This window comes from Nicotiana tabacum, chromosome 8, assembly GCF_000715075.1.
Source record: "Nicotiana tabacum cultivar K326 chromosome 8, ASM71507v2, whole genome shotgun sequence".
NCBI classification, from domain to species: domain Eukaryota; kingdom Viridiplantae; phylum Streptophyta; class Magnoliopsida; order Solanales; family Solanaceae; genus Nicotiana; species Nicotiana tabacum.
The window spans coordinates 183,278,504-183,298,501 of NC_134087.1; the positions used below are offsets into that span (position 1 = coordinate 183,278,504).

At 32.9% G+C, this 19,998-nt stretch overlaps 1 protein-coding gene across 1 annotated transcript; it reads left to right on the forward strand.

The window, feature by feature from the left end:
* Window positions 1-1,315: 1,315 nt before the first annotated feature.
* Window positions 1,316-16,394, forward strand: LOC107818004 (G-type lectin S-receptor-like serine/threonine-protein kinase SD2-5). The gene is made up of 4 exons (XM_075219927.1): window positions 1,316-1,955; window position 2,934; window positions 9,472-9,537; window positions 14,548-16,394. Exons 1-4 carry the CDS (start codon window positions 1,404-1,406, stop codon window positions 16,392-16,394), a joined length of 2,466 nt encoding a protein of 821 aa, XP_075076028.1. The 5' UTR covers window positions 1,316-1,403.
* The last annotated feature ends 3,604 nt before the right edge of the window (window positions 16,395-19,998 follow it).

A 19,998-nucleotide genomic window follows, 5' to 3' on the forward strand; every position in this document is an offset into this window, starting at 1 on the left:
TTGCAGGATATGAATCAATGTTTATTATATAAAATTATTTGTAATTATTTTTTAGTTAACTTGAATGTATAAATATTTTATACTATGTACTTAACTGCAATGAGAAAAAAGTATTAAAAGAAATTAAACACTTCATGTCAAAAGAGATATATGCAAAATTAAATATGTACCAAGTTTTCTTATACTCTCGGTGATTCTTACCCCTCCCTTCCCCGCTCCTTGAAGACTTAAGCTCAAGAATTGGCACTTTAAATCTACAAATCTTTATGCGTATGATCCAAGAGAAAGAATCAAATCTCTATGAAGATGGGTTGAAAACGCAAGATATATAAAATAAAACAAAAAATGACATTTCAGTTTAAACTTTTAGACGAAGTAATCATGCAGTTTCACTATATCCAAACAAAAAATTATACAAAAAAGAATTTGAGGAAGAAGCTGAAGGGAAGTATTGGCGCAATGATAAAAATTACCGTTGTGTAGCCAGGAGATTATAGGTTCAATTCGCAGAAATAACTTCTAGTAGAAATACAAGGTAAGGTTGTTGTATGTGGTAAAATTAACGAATGACAGGTGGACGTTCGTGGAGTTGCCACATAGCAATAAAGACTGATAGGAAATGATTCAGCAAATAGCTGACATAGGGTACAAGCATGAGACAGGTATTGTATGAGCTCCAAAGACATTAAAACCGAGGAGGAGAATTTGAAAGTAAGGTACCGGTTGAAGAAGGCAGCATTAAAGGAGCAGCTTTTACAGAGAATCCTAGCATTTATACTCAACCGTTATGCAACTATCAAGATGGGTCTTTATTTACCTTAAAGAGGAGTTTGATTCGGGGATCTTAAAATTTGTACTCACTGAAGAACTTGTATGAAGAAATGCTAATATTACTCTCTTATTCTGCTAAACATTATCCTGCTGGTACTTAGTTCTTGGTATTGTTCTTGTTTCCGGAATAGTTCAATTCAAGGCTTAGGCTTGTCTTTTCTTCAATTATTCTTATTTTATTTAATTTTGTTTTTCATTACTTTATTTTTTCGGATCAATTTGATTCACGTATTTATAAACCATATTATAAATTCAACTGTATCGTTTTACGGGTAAACAACTGCATATATAAAACTAATGTGATACAACCTTTTTCCGATAGCAAAACATAGTGTACCGGACTGCCTTTTTGGAAGGAGCAAGGAAGTTGGATGAAGTGGGAAGGTCAATGTTTTTTATTTGACTCCTTTGGCAGTCCACTTAATTAGTCTTTCCAAGTTTGCAATAAGTTAAGCAGGTCCCTTTTTTTCCTCCAAACCATCCTGTAAGTTAAAAATGAAATAGTAGCGGTTGACCGAAGTCAAGATGTTATTGATAGGTCAATGCGCCTTTCTGAGAATTTAAGTCCATGAATGTATATTAAATTAAATTGGTTTAACCAAGCCACTTCACAATCTTACAATTATCATCCAAATTTCTTTTTTATGGCTGTAAGCTGGATTTTCCCTTTCTTGTTCCCTCTTTTTTCAACTGCAAATCTTTCTACAACTTGGATCAACAGTTATTCACCACCACATTCAGTGAACTTCTCTGATGGTTCTATAGTAACGCCTATACTTGTCAAAGAAAGCTTTGGTCCAAGTTATGCTTGTGGATTCTACTGTAATGGCAATTGTGAGACTTACATCTTTGCCATCTTCATTGTGTCTACATATGATGATCCAGCAGTTGTTTGGTCTGCTAATCGTAACAATCCAGTTAGAATCAATGCAACTTTGCAGCTCACATTAGGAGGAAACTTGGTACTTAGAGATGCTGATGGTACTTTGGTTTGGTCAACAAATACTACTGACAAATCTGTTGCTGGCTTAAAGTTCACTCATTTGGGAAATCTTGTTCTCTTTAATGTCAACAATGTTACCGTTTGGCAATCTTTTGATCATCCAACTGATTCTTTGGTACCAGTGTTGGGATATATACTATTAACCATGAGTTTGGTTTAGATATAGTATTTATTATGAAATAATTGTTTATTCAGTTTTAATAAAGTTTTAAATAGATCATATAATAGTCTGTGTCCTTTGCTTATATAATAGATGATTTAGTGTACAGAGTTTAGCTTATACACGGAAGATTAAATCATCGGTTCTTATAAGTATAAAGTTTGAGTTCACAATCTAATGATGGAATTGGACAAACCATCAAGAATGATTGTAGCACAAGATTAAATATAATTAATCTTGATTATGGGAATGGTTTAATTCCAACTTCTTGTGCTAGTACATTTTGTATGTATTGAACGGACCAGGTAGAGATAAATATTTTATACTGACTTAATAAAATAAACTCTCTAGCCATTAAATGTACTTATACTCTTAATCTTGATATAATTATTATTAGTTGTGTATATTATTATTGTTTTGATTTATTAAAAGGCGAGATTCTTTCGTGGGTCAATATGCCTGGTAAATTGGATAATAACAATATACATTGGCGAAGTAATAGTTAGTTGATGGAATCCATGTCTCGGTTTAGAGATTGATGATATACCTTTATGAAACCATATAAGTTTGCATGTGTAAACCCGGCCGGTGGATTTTGTATCCGACACATGAAATAAGTTAAGCGAAAGTCTAAAGGAAATAATCAATAAATTAAATCGTCAGTAATTTAATTTACTTGATTAGTATCTGAATCTTAATAAGGGGAGTTAAATAAGATTTAATGGATGAATTTCGAAATTGGATAAGGAGTGCAATTACGGATTTTTAGTGGAATAATTCGTAATTAATTATGGTAGATATTAATTTTGAAAATTAGAAATTAATTCCATAATTGAAGCCTTGTTAATTAAATTCTGTGGTCCCTACTGTGCCTAAATAATAGGAAATAAAGGAATCATTTTTCTGGTGGAAAAGAAAACCCAACAGGTTTTGGAAAAGGGTCTTAACCCTTAAAATTTGTGCTATAAATACATAAGGTTTTCCATCTAGAGGGATGAGTAGATGGTGGCTGAAATTTTCAGCCAAGTTTTCCTAGAAATTTCGCTCACACGAAATTGCTATTTTCGGGTATTATTTGGGTAACACAGTAGAAGACCGTGAAACGTTCGAGGATCACGATTGTGCGGGTGATGGAGATTCCATTGAGAAGTTATGGAACTGAAGGCTCACGTGGTAGAAAAGATATGTTCACGCTTCAAGAGGTAACCCGTGAAATCCCGTTTATGCTAGTTGTCTAAATTACATGTGATTTTGATACTGGGATTGCTTCCGCTGCATATAATAATCCATCAATTGGTATCAGAGCTCACTCACATCTAATTAGATAACTAAGTTTTTCATGAAACAAGAATATGGTGTTTATGTGCATTTTTTGAATTACATATATATGTGGTTTTCTGAAAAACTGCACTGCTGTTTTGTGAATTAACTGTGCATAATTTATGGATTATTCTTATAATCATGAGATATATGTTTTCTTATTGATATTTGATTGAGATTATCTGAATTTTTTGGGGTAAACCCTAGAAAAACGCAAAACCTGTTTTTGACCGAATAGCCGGAATTTTCGGAGGTCAGCGAACTTGACGGACTCCGATTGAGCTGAAATTTGGTGGGTCCATCGGAAACGCCGTGGTGAGAAAAACTCACTGCTTTTGCAGTGAATCATGGTATTTTTCGGCATTTTGAGGTCGTTTGGACTGTGTTTTGGACGTTTTTCTATTTTCTGGAAATTATTTTTTAATTCTTTTTTAATTCAATGGTGTTGGGGATGACTCCCCATGGTCCCCATGATTAAATACTAGTCATATAATAGGTTTACACATTGACTATTAGCAAATAAACGTGTTGTTGTATTAAATTCAATAATAGAGGTGTAAGATTTTATTGACTAGGTCTTACAAAGTATAATTCATATTGTGTAATGATATAATTATTTTGTAAGAAAGTAAAATTCTCTATTTGATATCCTGGATGACTAATGATTGGAGCGTTTGGCATGTTTGTGCATAAAACATTTCTCAAATTTAAGTTTATATTTTCATGCCCTACGTGATTACTAGTTTGGATTTTCGATGAAGAATTTTGTTCTCTGATTGGAGGTTCTTATTAAGTGAAATATGACGGTATGTTGTATGAGTTTTATAATGTTGGTATGACTTTTAAGCTATGGTCTACCATAAAATAATTTTATGAGCTAAATATATATTCACTTGTAAATTGAGAATTTTATAAGTAATAAATAGTTACCACTGAAGTGGTTTGTTTATTTGAACTCATGAAAAATTCTTAGTAAATTTGTACATGTGAAATTATATCTATTCATGGATTGAACATTATGATTAATAAGTAGGATCCACAAAATGGTTTATTTATTTGAGTCATTGAAATATGTTTAATATACCATGTGAAAATTATCCTTGAGAAATCTACATTAATGGTGAAGGTTCATAACTAGAAAAAGAGTATTTATCTTTGGGTACTAGTGAAACTAACTCCACCCATGAGAAGAGATATTGGGGTTTTCACTGAATGGGAGAAAATATAATATCTCAGGTTCTTATGTATTTAATAAAAGGATAATTTATTGCAAAAGGAGATATTATATATCCTAGAAATAGGAAGAAAATAATATATGCCTTCAGCTCATAGTATAATTATAAGGAGAATGGAAATCAATATCATATTTATTTTAATTCATGAAACTACTTAAAACGGTTATTCTCCGAGTTTGGTTACGGGCTAGTGGTCATGAATTTGACGGACTCCGATTAACCTGAAACTTGGTGGGTTCATCGAAAACGATCTAGTGAAAAAAAACTCCTTGCTATGCAGTGAATCATGTTGTTTTTTTGGCATTTTGAGGTCGTTTAGATGGGTTTTCAAGCAGTTTATTAAATTGAATTTGTTATAAATATGAAAAATTATTCTTTATATATCGGTTATATTTGTGTTAAATCTGAAACATGATGATTTAACTTGATATGATATATAGCAAGAATGCAAATCACATGGATTTAATCCTGACTACGCCAAAAAAAATAATAATTTATTCGAATTTGGTCTAGTTTTTGGCGATCATGAATTTCACGATCTCCGAATGACCTGAAATTCGGTAGGATCATTGGAAACGATCATTTAAGAAGAACTCACTGTTGTGCAGTGAATCACATCGTATTTTGACGATTTGGGATCGTTTAGGTGAGTTTTTTGGAGGTTTGACGGATTAAAATGTGATTTACATACGAAAAGTCATTCTTTCTATCATTTTATATGTCTAATCTGGAACATGATAACACATGTTGATTTGACATGAATTGGTATATGATAAAAAAAATGTAGGTCATATTTTAAATTCTTAAAAAAATGCTTAAAATGATAATTTTCCAAATTTGGTCGCAATTTTTGATTGATATGAAATTTGGCAGATTTATCAGAAATAGTCCAGTCAACAATAATCACCACTATACAGTGTGAAATATTAATTTTAGTATTTTAAGACTGTTTAAATGGGTATTGAGCATTTTTTTTAATATGGAACTTAAGCCTCAGAGAAAAGTTCGTGGTTGTGATAAAGTGGTGATGGGAATAAACCCCTATGGTCTTCATTTTTTTATTTATAGTGAGATAATAAATTTATGCGTTGACATTAGGTCTTCCTCCATATCGGATAAATTTATTATGAACTCACTGGCTATAGTTACTAGTTATTAATAATCAGTATTAACTCTCCATCTGAGCTTAAAGGGTTGAATCAATTTTGTAACTACAATACAATCATGATTAAGTGGTGATAGAAATATATTTCTATGGTCTTCCACTATTAATTTCAAGTGAGTAATAAATTTATGCGTTGACTTTAGGTCTTCCTCCATATCGGATAAATTTATTGTAAGCTCACTAGGTGAAATACTAGTAATTGATATCGTGTACTTACTCTCCATCTGAGTATACATGTTGGATCAATGAAACTAGAGCTATTAAAAATGATGTTCACTTGACTTAAATTAACAGTATACTCTCCATCTGAGTTGGGTCTGTTTTAATTATTGGAGTGAATAATCTGGCATTGCATATGTATGTTGCATGAGTAGTTCTTTCCCATCGAAATTGCTATTCAAGATGCATGACATATATGTGTAGTGTGTTTTAAAATTTTTGTATTAAAAAGTTATATACAATTGACTGAAAATAATAGTATGCTCTCCATCTGAGTTGGTTCTATTTATTTTTGGATTGTATAATTCTTGCATTATATAATATACTTTGCATGAATAATTCTTTTCCCATCGAAATTTATTATTCCAGATGCATGTATGTATATAAATATTGAATGCAGTCTGAATTTTACTATTCAGTGTTTTGACTTATTATGATCTATTTAATATTTTTATCTCAACTCCACAATGATTTTATGCAATTTGTCGTATTACTTGTTAAAATTTTCTTTTAGTGATAAGGCATTAATTTTAAGGATGCAATATATGTACTTTTGTTAGAAGAAATTTAATTCCGGTTTCTGGGCAAAATAAGAGATGGATATTTGTTTTATTTTTCGAATAACCTTGAGTTATTGAGCTTAATAAACACTTTATCTCTTGTGGTACATGAATGCATGACCTTGTTATTATATATTGATGTCTCTCCTGAACAGAACAATATTAGTCTACCTCATAAGAGAATATGTTATTCAAAATTGAGTAAAACTTATCTGTGCACTTTTATCTAAGTCATATTAATCTGGATAGGATTTCAAGTTGGTCAAGTATGGACCTTAAGGTTCATTGAAAGTAGAGGCACTACCAACTTGTGGATCCTGTTTGGAAGGAAATTTGACTAAAAGATGTTTCCCTTTAAAAGGAAATAAAACTAGTGATAAGCTAGAATGAATCCTTTCTGATTTGTATGGTTAAATGAACATACTCGTAAGAGATAGATTTTAAGTATTTTATGACGTTCATAAATGATTACTCAAAATATTAATATATTTATTTGATGCACTGTAAGTCTTAATGAATTAAGTAATTCAAGGTTTTTAAGACTTGAAATAGAGAAGCACCAAAGAAATATATTAAGTTACTACAATTTGATTGTATTGGCGAGCATCTCTCTAAAGAGTTTTTTAGTTACATATCAGAATAGGGATTACATCTCAATTGACTACACCGTAAACTCCATAATAGAGTCGTGTAGTATAAAGAAGAAATAAGTCTCTTTTGGATATGGATAGACTAATGACGTGTTATTCAGATTTGCCTTATTTATTTTTGGAATATTTCCTGGAAACTGCAAAATACATTCTGAATTTAGTTCCTTCTAAGCTAGTACCTGGGACATCTATAGAACTGTGGACTGAATGTAAGCTTGGTTTGTGGCATGTTCAGATATAGAATTATCCCGCATATGTGCTGAAAGGGAAAGCAGATATGTAAGTTGGAACTAAGGATGGATAGGTGCATGTTTATCGAATATCCAAGAAAACGAATGAAGCTTTATTTTATTGTCCTAAAGAAAATAAGGCAATTGTTAAAACAAATGCATTTTTCTAGATAAGGACTGTTTAATAAAACATGTTCCTATAAGTAAACTATTTTTACAGGAACTGGGCAAAGAAATAACTAGATGTTCAAGAACATCAAAACCCACACGTCAGAATTGGCGTTCCATTGCATTTAAGTAGTGGGAGAACGTTAATAGACATAATATGCCTTTATCGAGTGGGAGTGATGTTTGAACATTGAACACTATAGTAAGAAGTCACTAATATTTCAATGTCGTGAGGTAACGAAGGTAATATTAGTGGTACTTCGTCTTAGTGGGAGAAAGCTAAAGAAAATTATAGTTCGGTGTTCATTCTTGGGATAGTTTCGGTAACAGGATCTCTGAAGAGTTTAATACCAAACTAGATAATTACGACAAAGTACTACTGGACAAATATTGCATCAGATATAACTTGGCAAGATTCTTTAACAAAACCTTATTTGGTGAAGACTTTTAATAGTCATGTAAAAGAATGCCTGAGAAAGTTGTAGATGCATGGTTATGAGTCTAAGTGGGAGATTGTTGGGGCATATACTATTAACCATGCATTTGGATATAGTATATTCTAATAATTATCATGGTTAAAAGTCTAAGTGGGAGATTGTTGGGATATATACTATTAACCATGAGTTTGGTTTAGATATAGTATTTATTATGAAATAATTGTTTATTCAGATTTAATAAAGTTTTAAATAGATCATATAATAGTCTGTGTCCTTTGCTTATATAGTAGATGATTTAGTGTATAGAGTTTAGCTTATACACGGAAGATTAAATCATCGGTTCTTATAAGTATAAAGTTTGAGTTCACAATCTAATGATGGAATTGGACAAACCATCAGGAATGATTGTAGCACAAGATTAAATATAATTAATCTTGATTATGGGAATGGTTTAATTCCAACTTCTTGTGCTAGTACATTTTGTATGTATTGAACGGACCAGGTAGAGATAAATATTTTATACTGACTTAATAAATAAACTCTCTAGCCATTAAATGTACTTATACTCTTAATCTTGATATAATTATTATTAGCTGTGTATATTATTATTGTTTTGATTTATTAAAAGGCGAGATTCTTTCGTGGGTCAATATGCCTGGTAAATTGGATAATAATAATATACATTGGCGAAGTAATAGTTAGTTGATGGAATCCATGTCTCGGTTTAGAGATTGATGATATACCTTTATGAAAGCTTATAAGTTTGCACGTGTAAACCCGGCCGATGGATTTTGTATCCGACACATGAAATAAGTTAAGCGAAAGTCTAAAGGAAATAATCAATAAATTAAATCGTCAGTAATTTAATTTACTTGATTAGTATCTGAATCTTAATAAGGGGAGTTAAATAAGATTTAATGGATGAATTTCGAAATTGGATAAGGAGTGCAATTACGGATTTTTAGTGGAATAATTCGTAATTAATTATGGTAGATATTAATTTCAAAAATTAGAAATTAATTCCATAATTGAAGCCTTGTTAATTAAATTCTGTGGTCCCTACTGTGCCTAAATAATAGGAAATAAAGGAATCATTTTTCTGGTGGAAAAGAAAACCCAACAGGTTTTGGAAAAGGGTCTTAACCCTTAAAATTTGTGCTATAAATACATAAGGTTTTCCATCTAGAGGGATGAGTAGATGGTGGCTGAAATTTTCAGCCAAGTTTTCCTAGAAATTTCGCTCACACGAAATTGCTATTTTCGGGTATTATTTGGGTAACACAGTAGAAGACCGTGAAACGTTCGAGGATCACGATTGTGCGGGTGATGGAGATTCCATTGAGAAGTTATGGAACTGAAGGCTCACGTGGTAGAAAAGATATGTTCACGCTTCAAGAGGTAACCCGTGAAATCCCGTTTATGCTAGTTGTCTAAATTACATGTGATTTTGATACTGGGATTGCTTCCGCTGCATATAATAATCCATCAACCAGGACAGAAGTTAATACCAGGGCAGAAGCTAACAGCAAGTGTCTCAGCAACAAACTGGACTGAGGGAGGTGTTGAAGTTTGGCAAAATGCCAAAGTCCCACATTGGTTGGGAGTTAAGTTTGGGGGGATTTTTCCCCTATAAAAGAAGGCCTAATGTTTAGGATTGAAACACACCTCTCATTTGCCTTCTCATCTGTTTAAGGCATTTGTATCTTCTCTCTTTAGTATTATTTCACTTGTATTTTTGGAGTGGAATAAAATATTGGTTGTGTCCGAGGAGTAGGCAAAATTAGCCGAACCTCGTAAATTCTGGTGTTCCCTTTATTATTGCTTTATTGTCTTATTTATTATTTGGTGGCTGTCATAATTTTTGGTATAGTAGTTGTGACTTATTCACACTCTATACATTTGGCTTCCGCAACAATTGGTATCAGAGCCAAGGTACTGTCTAAGTATGCTCTGTGGTTGCAGCATAGTCTGATCTTCCACATCAGAAAAGATTTATCTTGGTAACTGAGTCAAGGTTCTGTCTGAGTATGCTCTGTGGTTGCAGCTTAGTCTGATCTTCCACACCAGAAAGGAAATAATCTTGATTTGTGTCGTCAGCTATTAAATAATATTTGTGTCAAAGATGGGAGACAATAAACAAGAAGAATCTACATCAAGTGTCAACAATACGTCATCATTGGCATCTTCGCTTATGACAAGAATTGTGTCAAATGCGAAATTTGCGGTCGAAATATTTGACGGGTCCGGACATTTTGGGATGTGGCAAGGCGAGGTTCTAGATGTCCTTTTTCAACAAGGGCTAGATCTGGCCATTAAAGAAAAGAAACCAGATGTTATTGGAGAAGAAGATTGGAGAATTATCAACCGTGTTGCTTGCGGTACCATTCGATCCTACCTTGCTAGAGAGCAGAAATATCCATACACAAAGGAAACTTCTGCAAGTAAATTATGGAAAGCACTGGAGGATAAATTTTTGAAGAAAAACAGTCAAAATAAATTGTACATGAAGAAGAGACTGTTTCACTTCACCTATGTTCCTGGTACCACGATGAATGAACATATCACCAGTTTCAATAAGTTGGTTACAGATTTGCAAAATATGGATACAACTTATGATGATGGTGACTTGGCCTTGATGTTGTTGGCGTCACTTCCTGATGAGTACGAGCACCTTGAAACTACTCTACTCCATGGAAATGACGAAGTTTCTCTCAGAGAAGTTTGTTCGGCTTTGTACAGCTATGAACAAAGAAAGCGAGAAAAACAGAAGGGCGGAGAAGGAGAAGCACTATTTGTGAGGGGTCGTCCTCAAAATCAAACGAGGACAAAGAAGGGAAGATCCAAGTCAAGATCCAGACCCAGCAAAGATGAATGTGCCTTTTGTCGAGAAAAAGGGCACTGGAAGAAAGACTGTCCGAAGTTGAAGAATAAGGCCAAACATAACAATGGAAAGGCCTTTATGGATTCAAATGTAGCTGATTGTGATGATTCAGACTTCTCATTAGTTACAACAGAGTCATCAACATCATCAGACATATGGTTGATGGACTCGGCTTGTAGCTATCATATGTGTCCCAACAGGGACTGGTTCATGGAATTTCAAGAAGGAGAATATGGAGTCATCCACACAGCGGATAACAGCCCTCTTACCTCATATGGCATTGGTTCAATACGATTAAGGAACCATGATGGAATGATCAGAACATTGATAGATGTTCGATATGTACCGGATTTGAAGAAGAATCTCATCTCTGTGGGAGCCCTAGAATCAAAAGGGTTCAAAATCATTGCAGAAAATGGAGTGATGAGAGTATGCTCCGGTGCACTAGTGGTAATGAAGGCTAATCGGAAGAATAATAATATGTACCGCTATCGTGGCAGTACAGTTATTGGGACAACGACAGTAACATCCAGTGACGACAAAGAGGCAGAAGCAACCAAGCTATGGCACATGCGCTTGGGACATGCTGGAGGAAAATCCTTGAAAACTCTATCAGATCAAGGATTGTTAAAAGGAGTAAAGGCTTGCAACTTGGAGTTTTGTGAGCATTGTGTCAAAGGGAAACAGACAAGGGTTAAATTTGGTACAGCGATCCATAATACTAAAGGCATTTTGGATTATGTACACTCTGATGTTTGGGGTCCTTCCAAAACACCTTCATTGGGTGGGAAGCACTATTTTGTAACCTTTGTTGATGATTTTTCTCGAAGAGTGTGGGTGTATACAATGAAAAACAAAGATGAAGTGCTGGGAATTTTTCTCAAATGGAAGACGATGGTGGAGAATCAAACAGGCAGGAGGATCAAGTGTATTCGCACAGACAATGGAGGTGAATACAAAAATGATCATTTCAATAAGGTCTGTGAAAATGATGGCATCGTCCGACACTTCACTGTTAGACATACACCACAACAGAATGGAGTGGCAGAACGTATGAACCGGACCTTGCTGGAGAAGGTACGGTGTATGTTGTCCAATGCTGGCTTGGGCAAAGAATTTTGGGCTGAGGCAATTACATATGCATGTCACCTCATTAATCGTCTACCATCTGCTGCTATTGATGACAAAACACCATTTGAAAAATGGTACGGAAAACCTGCTGTAGATTATAACTCTTTGCACGTGTTTGGCTCAACTGCATATTATCATGTGACGGAGTCAAAATTGGATCCAAGGGCAAAGAAGGCTATTTTTATGGGAATTACTTCTGGAGTCAAAGGATATCGCTTATGGTGCCCTATGACAAAGAAAGTAATATTCAGCAGAGATGTTACCTTTGATGAATTTGCTATGGTAAATAAGGTAACAGAAGATACCAAACAAAATGAAGGTGCTTCTAAGCAGGTGGAGTTTGAGGGAAAATTTATTTTTCCTACACAAGAAGCAGCGGAGGAAACAAATGAAGATTACCCTCTGGAAGGAGAGCCAGTAGAGGAGATTCCAACTCAGGAATCTCAACAACAACTTGAATCAATAGCAACCAGCAGGCCAAAAAGAACAATAACGAAACCTGTTCGTCTCATAGAGACGGTTGCTTGTGCAACCTCAATTGTAGCTGATGATGTTCCTACTACTTATAAAGACGCTGTCCAAAGTTCAGAAGAAGATAAGTGGAGGATTGCCATGAATGATGAAATACAGTCCCTTCATCAGAATCATACATGGAGATTGGCCAATCTCCCGAAGGGAAAGAAAGCAATTGGGTGCAAATGGGTATTTGCAAAGAAGGAAGGATTTCCTAACCAAGTAGATGTTCGCTACAAAGCAAGATTGGTGGCCAAAGGATATGCTCAAAAGGAGGGAATTGATTACAATGAAGTGTTTTCTCCAGTTGTAAAACATTCCTCCATTAGAATTATGTTGGCTTTGGTAGCACAATTGGATTTGGAACTAGTTCAGATGGATGTAAAAACTGCGTTTTTACATGGAAACTTGGAGGAGGAAATCTACATGACTCAGCCAGAAGGATTCAAAGTTGCTGGAAAAGAAAATATGGTGTGCAAACTTGAAAAATCATTGTACGGATTGAAACAATCTTCTAGACAATGGTACAAGCGATTTGACGAGTTTATGTTGCGGCAAGGGTACAAGAGAAGCAAATACGATCATTGTGTGTATTTGCACAAGCTTAAAGATGGTTCCTTTGTATATCTTCTCCTATATGTTGATGATATGTTGATAGCTTCCAAGAATTCGGAAGAAATTGATAAGTTGAAGATTCAACTGAAGAAGGAGTTCGAGATGAAGGATTTGGGTGAGGCAAAGAAAATTCTTGGCATGGAGATAATTAGAGATAGACGTTCAAAGAAACTCTGTTTATCTCAAAAGGAATATTTGAAGAGAGTACTTCAACGTTTTGGCATAGATGACAAGACTAAGCCAGTTAGTACTCCACTTGCTTCCCATTTTAAGCTAAGTACTACTATGTCGCCAATGGATGAAGCTGAACGAGAGTATATGTCAAAGGTACCATACGCAAATGCTGTTGGTAGCTTGATGTATGCAATGGTTTGCACAAGGCCTGACATTTCACAAGCTGTTGGAGTTATTAGCAGATATATGCACAATCCAGGGAAGGAGCATTGGCAAGCTGTGAAGTGGATTCTACGGTATATTCATAATACTGTAGATGTCGGGTTAGTTTTTGAGCAGGAAGACAATCAGTTTGTAGTTGGATATTGTGACTCAGATTTTGCGGGTGATATGGACAAACGAAGATCAACTACTGGTTATGTGTTTACTTTTGCAAAGGCACCAGTTAGTTGGAAGTCTACTTTGCAGTCAACAATTGCTTTGTCTACAACAGAGGCAGAGTACATGGCTATTACAGATGCTGTGAAAGAGGCAATTTGGCTTCAAGGATTGCTAAAGGAGCTTGGTGTTGAACAAAAAGGTATCACAATTTTTTGTGATAGTCAAAGTGCTATTCAATTAGCGAAGAACCAAGTTTATCATGCAAGGACGAAGCACATTGATGTTCGGTATCATTTCGTACGAGAAATCATAGAAGAAGGTGGAGTCACGGTGAAGAAAATTCATACTACAGAGAATCCTGCTGATATGCTGACAAAGGTGGTGACTGCGGTCAAGTTTCAACATTGTTTGGATTTGATCAACATTGTTGAACACTGAAGATTGAAGATGAAGACACAACCAAAATTTGTTATTGAGAGAGAATTGAAAATGTGGAATTTTGCCAAGGTGGAGATTTGTTGAAGTTTGGCAAAATGCCAAAGTCCCACATTGGTTGGGAGTTAAGTTTGGGGGGATTTTTCCCCTATAAAAGAAGGCCTAATGTTTAGGATTGAAACACACCTCTCATTTGCCTTCTCATCTGTTTAAGGCATTTGTATCTTCTCTCTTTAGTATTATTTCACTTGTATTTTTGGAGTGGAATAAAATATTGGTTGTGTCCGAGGAGTAGGCAAAATTAGCCGAACCTCGTAAATTCTGGTGTTCCCTTTATTATTGCTTTATTGTCTTATTTATTATTTGGTGGCTGTCATAATTTTTGGTATAGTAGTTGTGACTTATTCACACTCTATACATTTGGCTTCCGCAACAGGAGGTTTGTATTCTTTCTCTGCCACAAATAGTGGTTTGATTGCTCTCGTTGAGTCGAGTCCACCACAAACATATTTTAAGAGATCCATTACTAACCTAACTGATAGTAAAGCATCCAACTATGTCATGTATTTGAATGGAAGCTTATCTTTATTCACAAATTCCAACGACTCCGAGATACTGGTTTCCGTTGCTCCTGTATCTTCAGCTCAATTTATGAAACTGGAATTTGATGGGCACTTGAAAGTGTATGAGTGGCAAGACCAGTGGAAAGAGGTCAATGACATTTTTACTTTTTCTATTGGTGAATGTGGTTATCCAATGGTATGTGGAAGATATGGCATTTGCTCAAATGGACAGTGTAGTTGTCCCAAATCAAGTTCTGATTCAACAAACTATTTTAGACAGATAAATGACAGGCAGCCTAATCTTGGTTGTTCTGAGATCACAAAAATGACTTGTAATGACTCAAAAAACCATAGATATTTGAAGCTCAATGATATGAATTATTTCGCATTTGGTGCAGATATTATTGATACAGACATGACTACCTGTAAAAATGCATGTTTGAGGAATTGTTCTTGTAAAGCTGCTATTTTTGGTTATGCTTCAAATTCTTCTAAAGGGGAGTGCCACCTTCCATCCGAGATCTTTTCGTTGATGAATAATGAGAAGGACAAGACAAGGTATAATTCCTATGCGTTTCTGAAAGTACAGAATGAAACTCAACGGAAGAGGCACGTGAATGGTGCTATAGTGGGATCTGTTACAGGAATTTCCATTCTTGGTATCATAATTGGATGCATAATTTTCACATTCTGGAAAAAGAGAAAGGAAGATGAAGTGGAAGAGCATTATCTAGATAACATGCCAGGAATGCCTGTTAGATTTTCTTACGACGATCTAAAGTCTGCAGCTGAGAACTTTAGCAAAAAGCTTGGTGAAGGGGGATTTGGATCAGTGTTCGGAGGGACCTTAAAAGACGACACAAAGATAGCAGTGAAATGCCTTGATGGAATAGGCAAAGCCAAGAAATCATTCCTAGCTGAGGTTGAAACCATTGGCAGCATACATCATCTCAGCTTGGTCCAATTAATTGGCTTCTGTGCTCAGAAATCTCACAGGCTTCTAGTATATGAGTTTATGAGCAATGGATCGCTAGACAAATGGATCTACTCTGGAAATCAAGAAATCGTTCTAGATTGGAAATGCAGGAAGAAGATTATTCATGACATAGACAAAGGATTAGCCTACCTCCACGATGAATGCAGGCAAAAAATTCTACATTTGGATATTAAGCCTCAAAACATTCTATTAGATGAGAAGTATAATGCTAAGCTCTCTGACTTCGGACTTTCCAAGCTAATTGATCGGACTCAGAGCAAAGTTGTGACTACCATGAGAGGTACTCCTGGCTATCTAGCTCCTGAATGGCTTAGTGCAGTTATAACAGAAAAGGTAGATGTCTATAGCTTTGGCGTAGTAGTCTTGGAGATCTTGTGTGGAAGGAAAAATTTCGAGCCATCTGAGCCCGAGGAGCAAAGGCTATTGATGAGTCTTCTCAAGAGAAAGGCAGAGGAAGGGCGATTAATGGATCTGATTGATAAGCGCAGTGAAGATATGCAGCTTTATAAGGAAGAAGTAGTAGATACAATGCAAGTTGCTGCGTGGTGTCTACAACGCGATTACACCAAGAGACCATCAATGTCAACAGTTGTCATGGTCATTGAGGGCGCGGTGGATGTTGAAAAGAGTCTGGACTACAACTTCCTTGTGCCACAAACCGTATCAGATATCAATATGATAGATTCTGCTCCATTACTTCCCTCAATCCTATCAGGCCCAAGGTGAGAGGAAATTTGTTCTTAAACATTGCTAATTTCAAGCTCTACTATAAAGTGCAGCATGCTGGCTGCTGTTTAAGTTTCTTCGCCATATCATAAAGTTGTACTAGTTTGTTTTCTTGCACTAGTCATGCATATTTATTCAATATATATATCAAGTGTCAGGAAGAAGACTATATTTGTACTTGCAACTTCCTCTCTGCTCTCACTCAAAATGATAGGAAATATTTTCTTTGCTGAGCCAGAAATCCACGAGGGCTAGTAGCGCATGGTTCAAACTCGGTGGACCATGGTTACACTTTACCCCTTAAATCCAAGGCTATTGTCTACAGTGGCGGAGCCAGAATTTTTATTAGGGGGTGTCAAGATATAAATAACTAAATATACGAAAAAGTCAAGGGAAGTCAACATATAATAATATATATATATATATAAAATAAAAATCATTGAACTACATACAACGAAGGGGTGTTAATTGACACCCCTTTGGATAAGGTGGCCCCGCCACTGATTGTCTGCGGCAAGGTTTAAACACTTGATGTGCGCCTAACCCACACATTACCAACTACAATGTGTACTTCCATAGACTTTCTACTTGCATTAATCACCACCAAACAATTATTCCAGTTTGAAATACAGGAATCATCCATCTACAAAATAAAATCAATCAAACACTTTATTGCGCAACTCAATTGAATGCAATGCAATGCAAGTAGAAAGACCTAACCTTTATATTCACACATATATTGACGTATATATAAAGACCTAAGGCAAGGACATATTTTCTATATCTATTTATATTATATTAAAAGGAGAGTAGTATGCGTTGTGATTAAGCCAAGTGGCAAGCTAAAATAAAGCCACTTGACAATTTTAGTACAACATTAATAACTAAAAATTATATATAGAAACATAATTAATGGAAGTAGTTTAATGAATCTTATACATAATCTAAATAGATCTTAGACAAATCTAATCTATATATCTATAATTAAATTTATATGTATATTTGTATCTATATCTATATCTATATCTATATTTATATTTATATATATATCTATATCTATATTTATATTTATATATTGATCTACTCATAGATTTTTTTCTATATTAGCTAGAAATATGGAGGTGAAAAATTAATTAAAAACTATAATAGAAAAAAATAAAAATATATAAAGACGTAAATTGAGATAACATATAACTATTTATACTTTGGAGTAAGTTAAAATATAAAATAAAACTAAAATTTACTTAAGATATTAAGGATTTATTGAGTTTAAAAATTAAATAATTTCAAGCAGCAAAATAAGATCTTACATAGATTATACAAATTATTTTTAAGGTAAGAGAAAAATTAAATAATTAACAAAAGATATTTTAATAAAAAGAATAATAAATTCATATTAATACTGATAAATCATGCAAACGAATATTTTATACGTAAATATTACTAAAATATTTAGATAAAATGTGTTCGAATAATTAATAAATCTATATTATATTAAAAGGAGAGTAGTATGCATTGCGGTTACGCCAAGTGGCAAGCTAAAATAAAGTCACTTGGCAATTTTAGGACAACATTAATAACTAAAAATTATATATAGAAACATAATTATGGAAGTAGTTTAATGAATCTTATACATAATCTAAATAGATCTTAGACAAATCTATCTATATATCTATAATTAAATTTATATGTATATTTGTATCTATATCTATATCTATATTTTTATTTATATATTGATCTACTCATAGATTTTTTTCTATATTAGCTAGAAATATGGAGGTGAAAAATTAATTAAAAACTATAATAAAAAAATAAAAATATATAAAGACGTAAATTGAGATAACCTATAACTATTTATACTTTGGAGTAAGTTAAAATATAAAATAAAAGTAAAATTTACTTAAGATATTAAGGATTTATTGAGTTTAAAAATTAAATAATTTCAAGCAGCAAAAAAAGATCTTACATAAAGTATACAAATTATTTATAAGGTAAGAGAAAAATTAAATAATTAACAAAAGATATTTTAATAACAAGAATAATAAATTCATATTAGTATTGATAACTCGTGCAAACGAATATTTTATACATAAATATTACTAAAACATTTAGATATAATGTGTTCGAACAATTAAGAAAATATTTTTCTATGATTATATTTGAATTAAGTTCAGTTAGTTTAAATTTGAAAGCATAACATAATATTTTGAAATATAGTCCAATTAAGAAAATAGAATTATAAAAATTATTTGAATTTGAGATGAGAAAGTTTTTAAATGTTTATCTATATTATATTAGAATGAGTGTAGTAAAAATAGATACTAAATTCAAACAGGCTAATAAAAATTCACATGACAATGTAATAATATTAGGTATTGAATAATGTAAAATCAAAAATAAAGAATAAATAGAGAAAAAATAAAAATTCAGATTTTTTATCATAGGAATAAGGGTAAAACTTATTTAAATTTGAGATGAGAAAGTTTTTTATATTATACTAAGAAAAGTTATAATATAAGTCCACATAACTCAAGTCTAATAGTTAAAATCAAAAATTAAAAAAATTGAACAAAATAAATTAGAGATAATGTAAGGACATTTATAATTCATAAGTTTAGAAAATAAAATAAAATAAATATACAATACTTTAAAATATTATTAAATTTTAAATAATTTAAAATTTTTGAGAAATGTTTTTATTAAATTCTGAATAAGAGGTTACAAGCGTAAAAATATATCAAATTTCAAGAATAAAATATTATATTTATTAAAGACTATTAAAGGATAATAAGCAACACATTAATTTAATTATTAAGCTAATAGAAAATTATATAATAGTATAATAATATTAAATAATAAATAATACAATAACTATAAGGAAAGAACCAAAAAAAAGAATTTGTATAAAAATGATCTGATAAATAAGACATATTTGACTTTTAGATAAAAACAAAATGGTAGTAAGAATTTTATTAAAATAATATTATCTAATGTGCTCAAACAAGACAGATCATAACATGACATGTTTAGTATTCTTTAATATTGATAGCAAAACGAAATGCAAGTACTAAAAATAAGGGTTATGCTACTACAAATATATATTAAAAAAATAGGTTGTCCACTACGAAATTTAAACAATAATTTCATATCCTTCTTCATAATTAATATCTAATGTTATATAATTTTTATCTTAAAGGTTTATATTTTAAGGTTATTCGCACATGATTCAAACAACTTACATCACAATTTGACATGTTTTTTATCCGCGCATCGCGCGGGTACTAATACTAATTATATTAAAAGGAGAGTAGTGAAGCATGTGGTTAAGCCAAGTGGCAAGCTAAAATGAAGCCATTTGGCAATTTAAAAACAACATAAAAAATTTAAATAATAAATGGAAACATATTTAATGGAAATAGTAGTCCAAGATTTTCTGTAAGTTGAATTTCATTCTTTAATTAATCAAAGCCAATTATTTTAAGATTTAAACTAAAAATAAAAATGTTCTCTTTTTAATGACCAAAGACGTACACCAAAAAAAGGATGCAATTTTCATTAAGCAAACCAATATATTATAACTATAGGTATCTATAATATAGATTTT

What these genes read in the sequence shown, in the direction of transcription:
- LOC107818004 (XM_075219927.1), top strand. Translation starts at nt 1,404, where the DNA reads ATGTATATTAAATTAAATTGGTTTAACCAAGCCACTTCACAATCTTAC. An exon ending in AACAAACTGGACTGAGGGAG is followed by an intron (nt 9,538 to 14,547) that starts GTGTTGAAGTTT and finishes CCGCAACAGGAG; the next exon opens with GTTTGTATTCTTTCTCTGCC.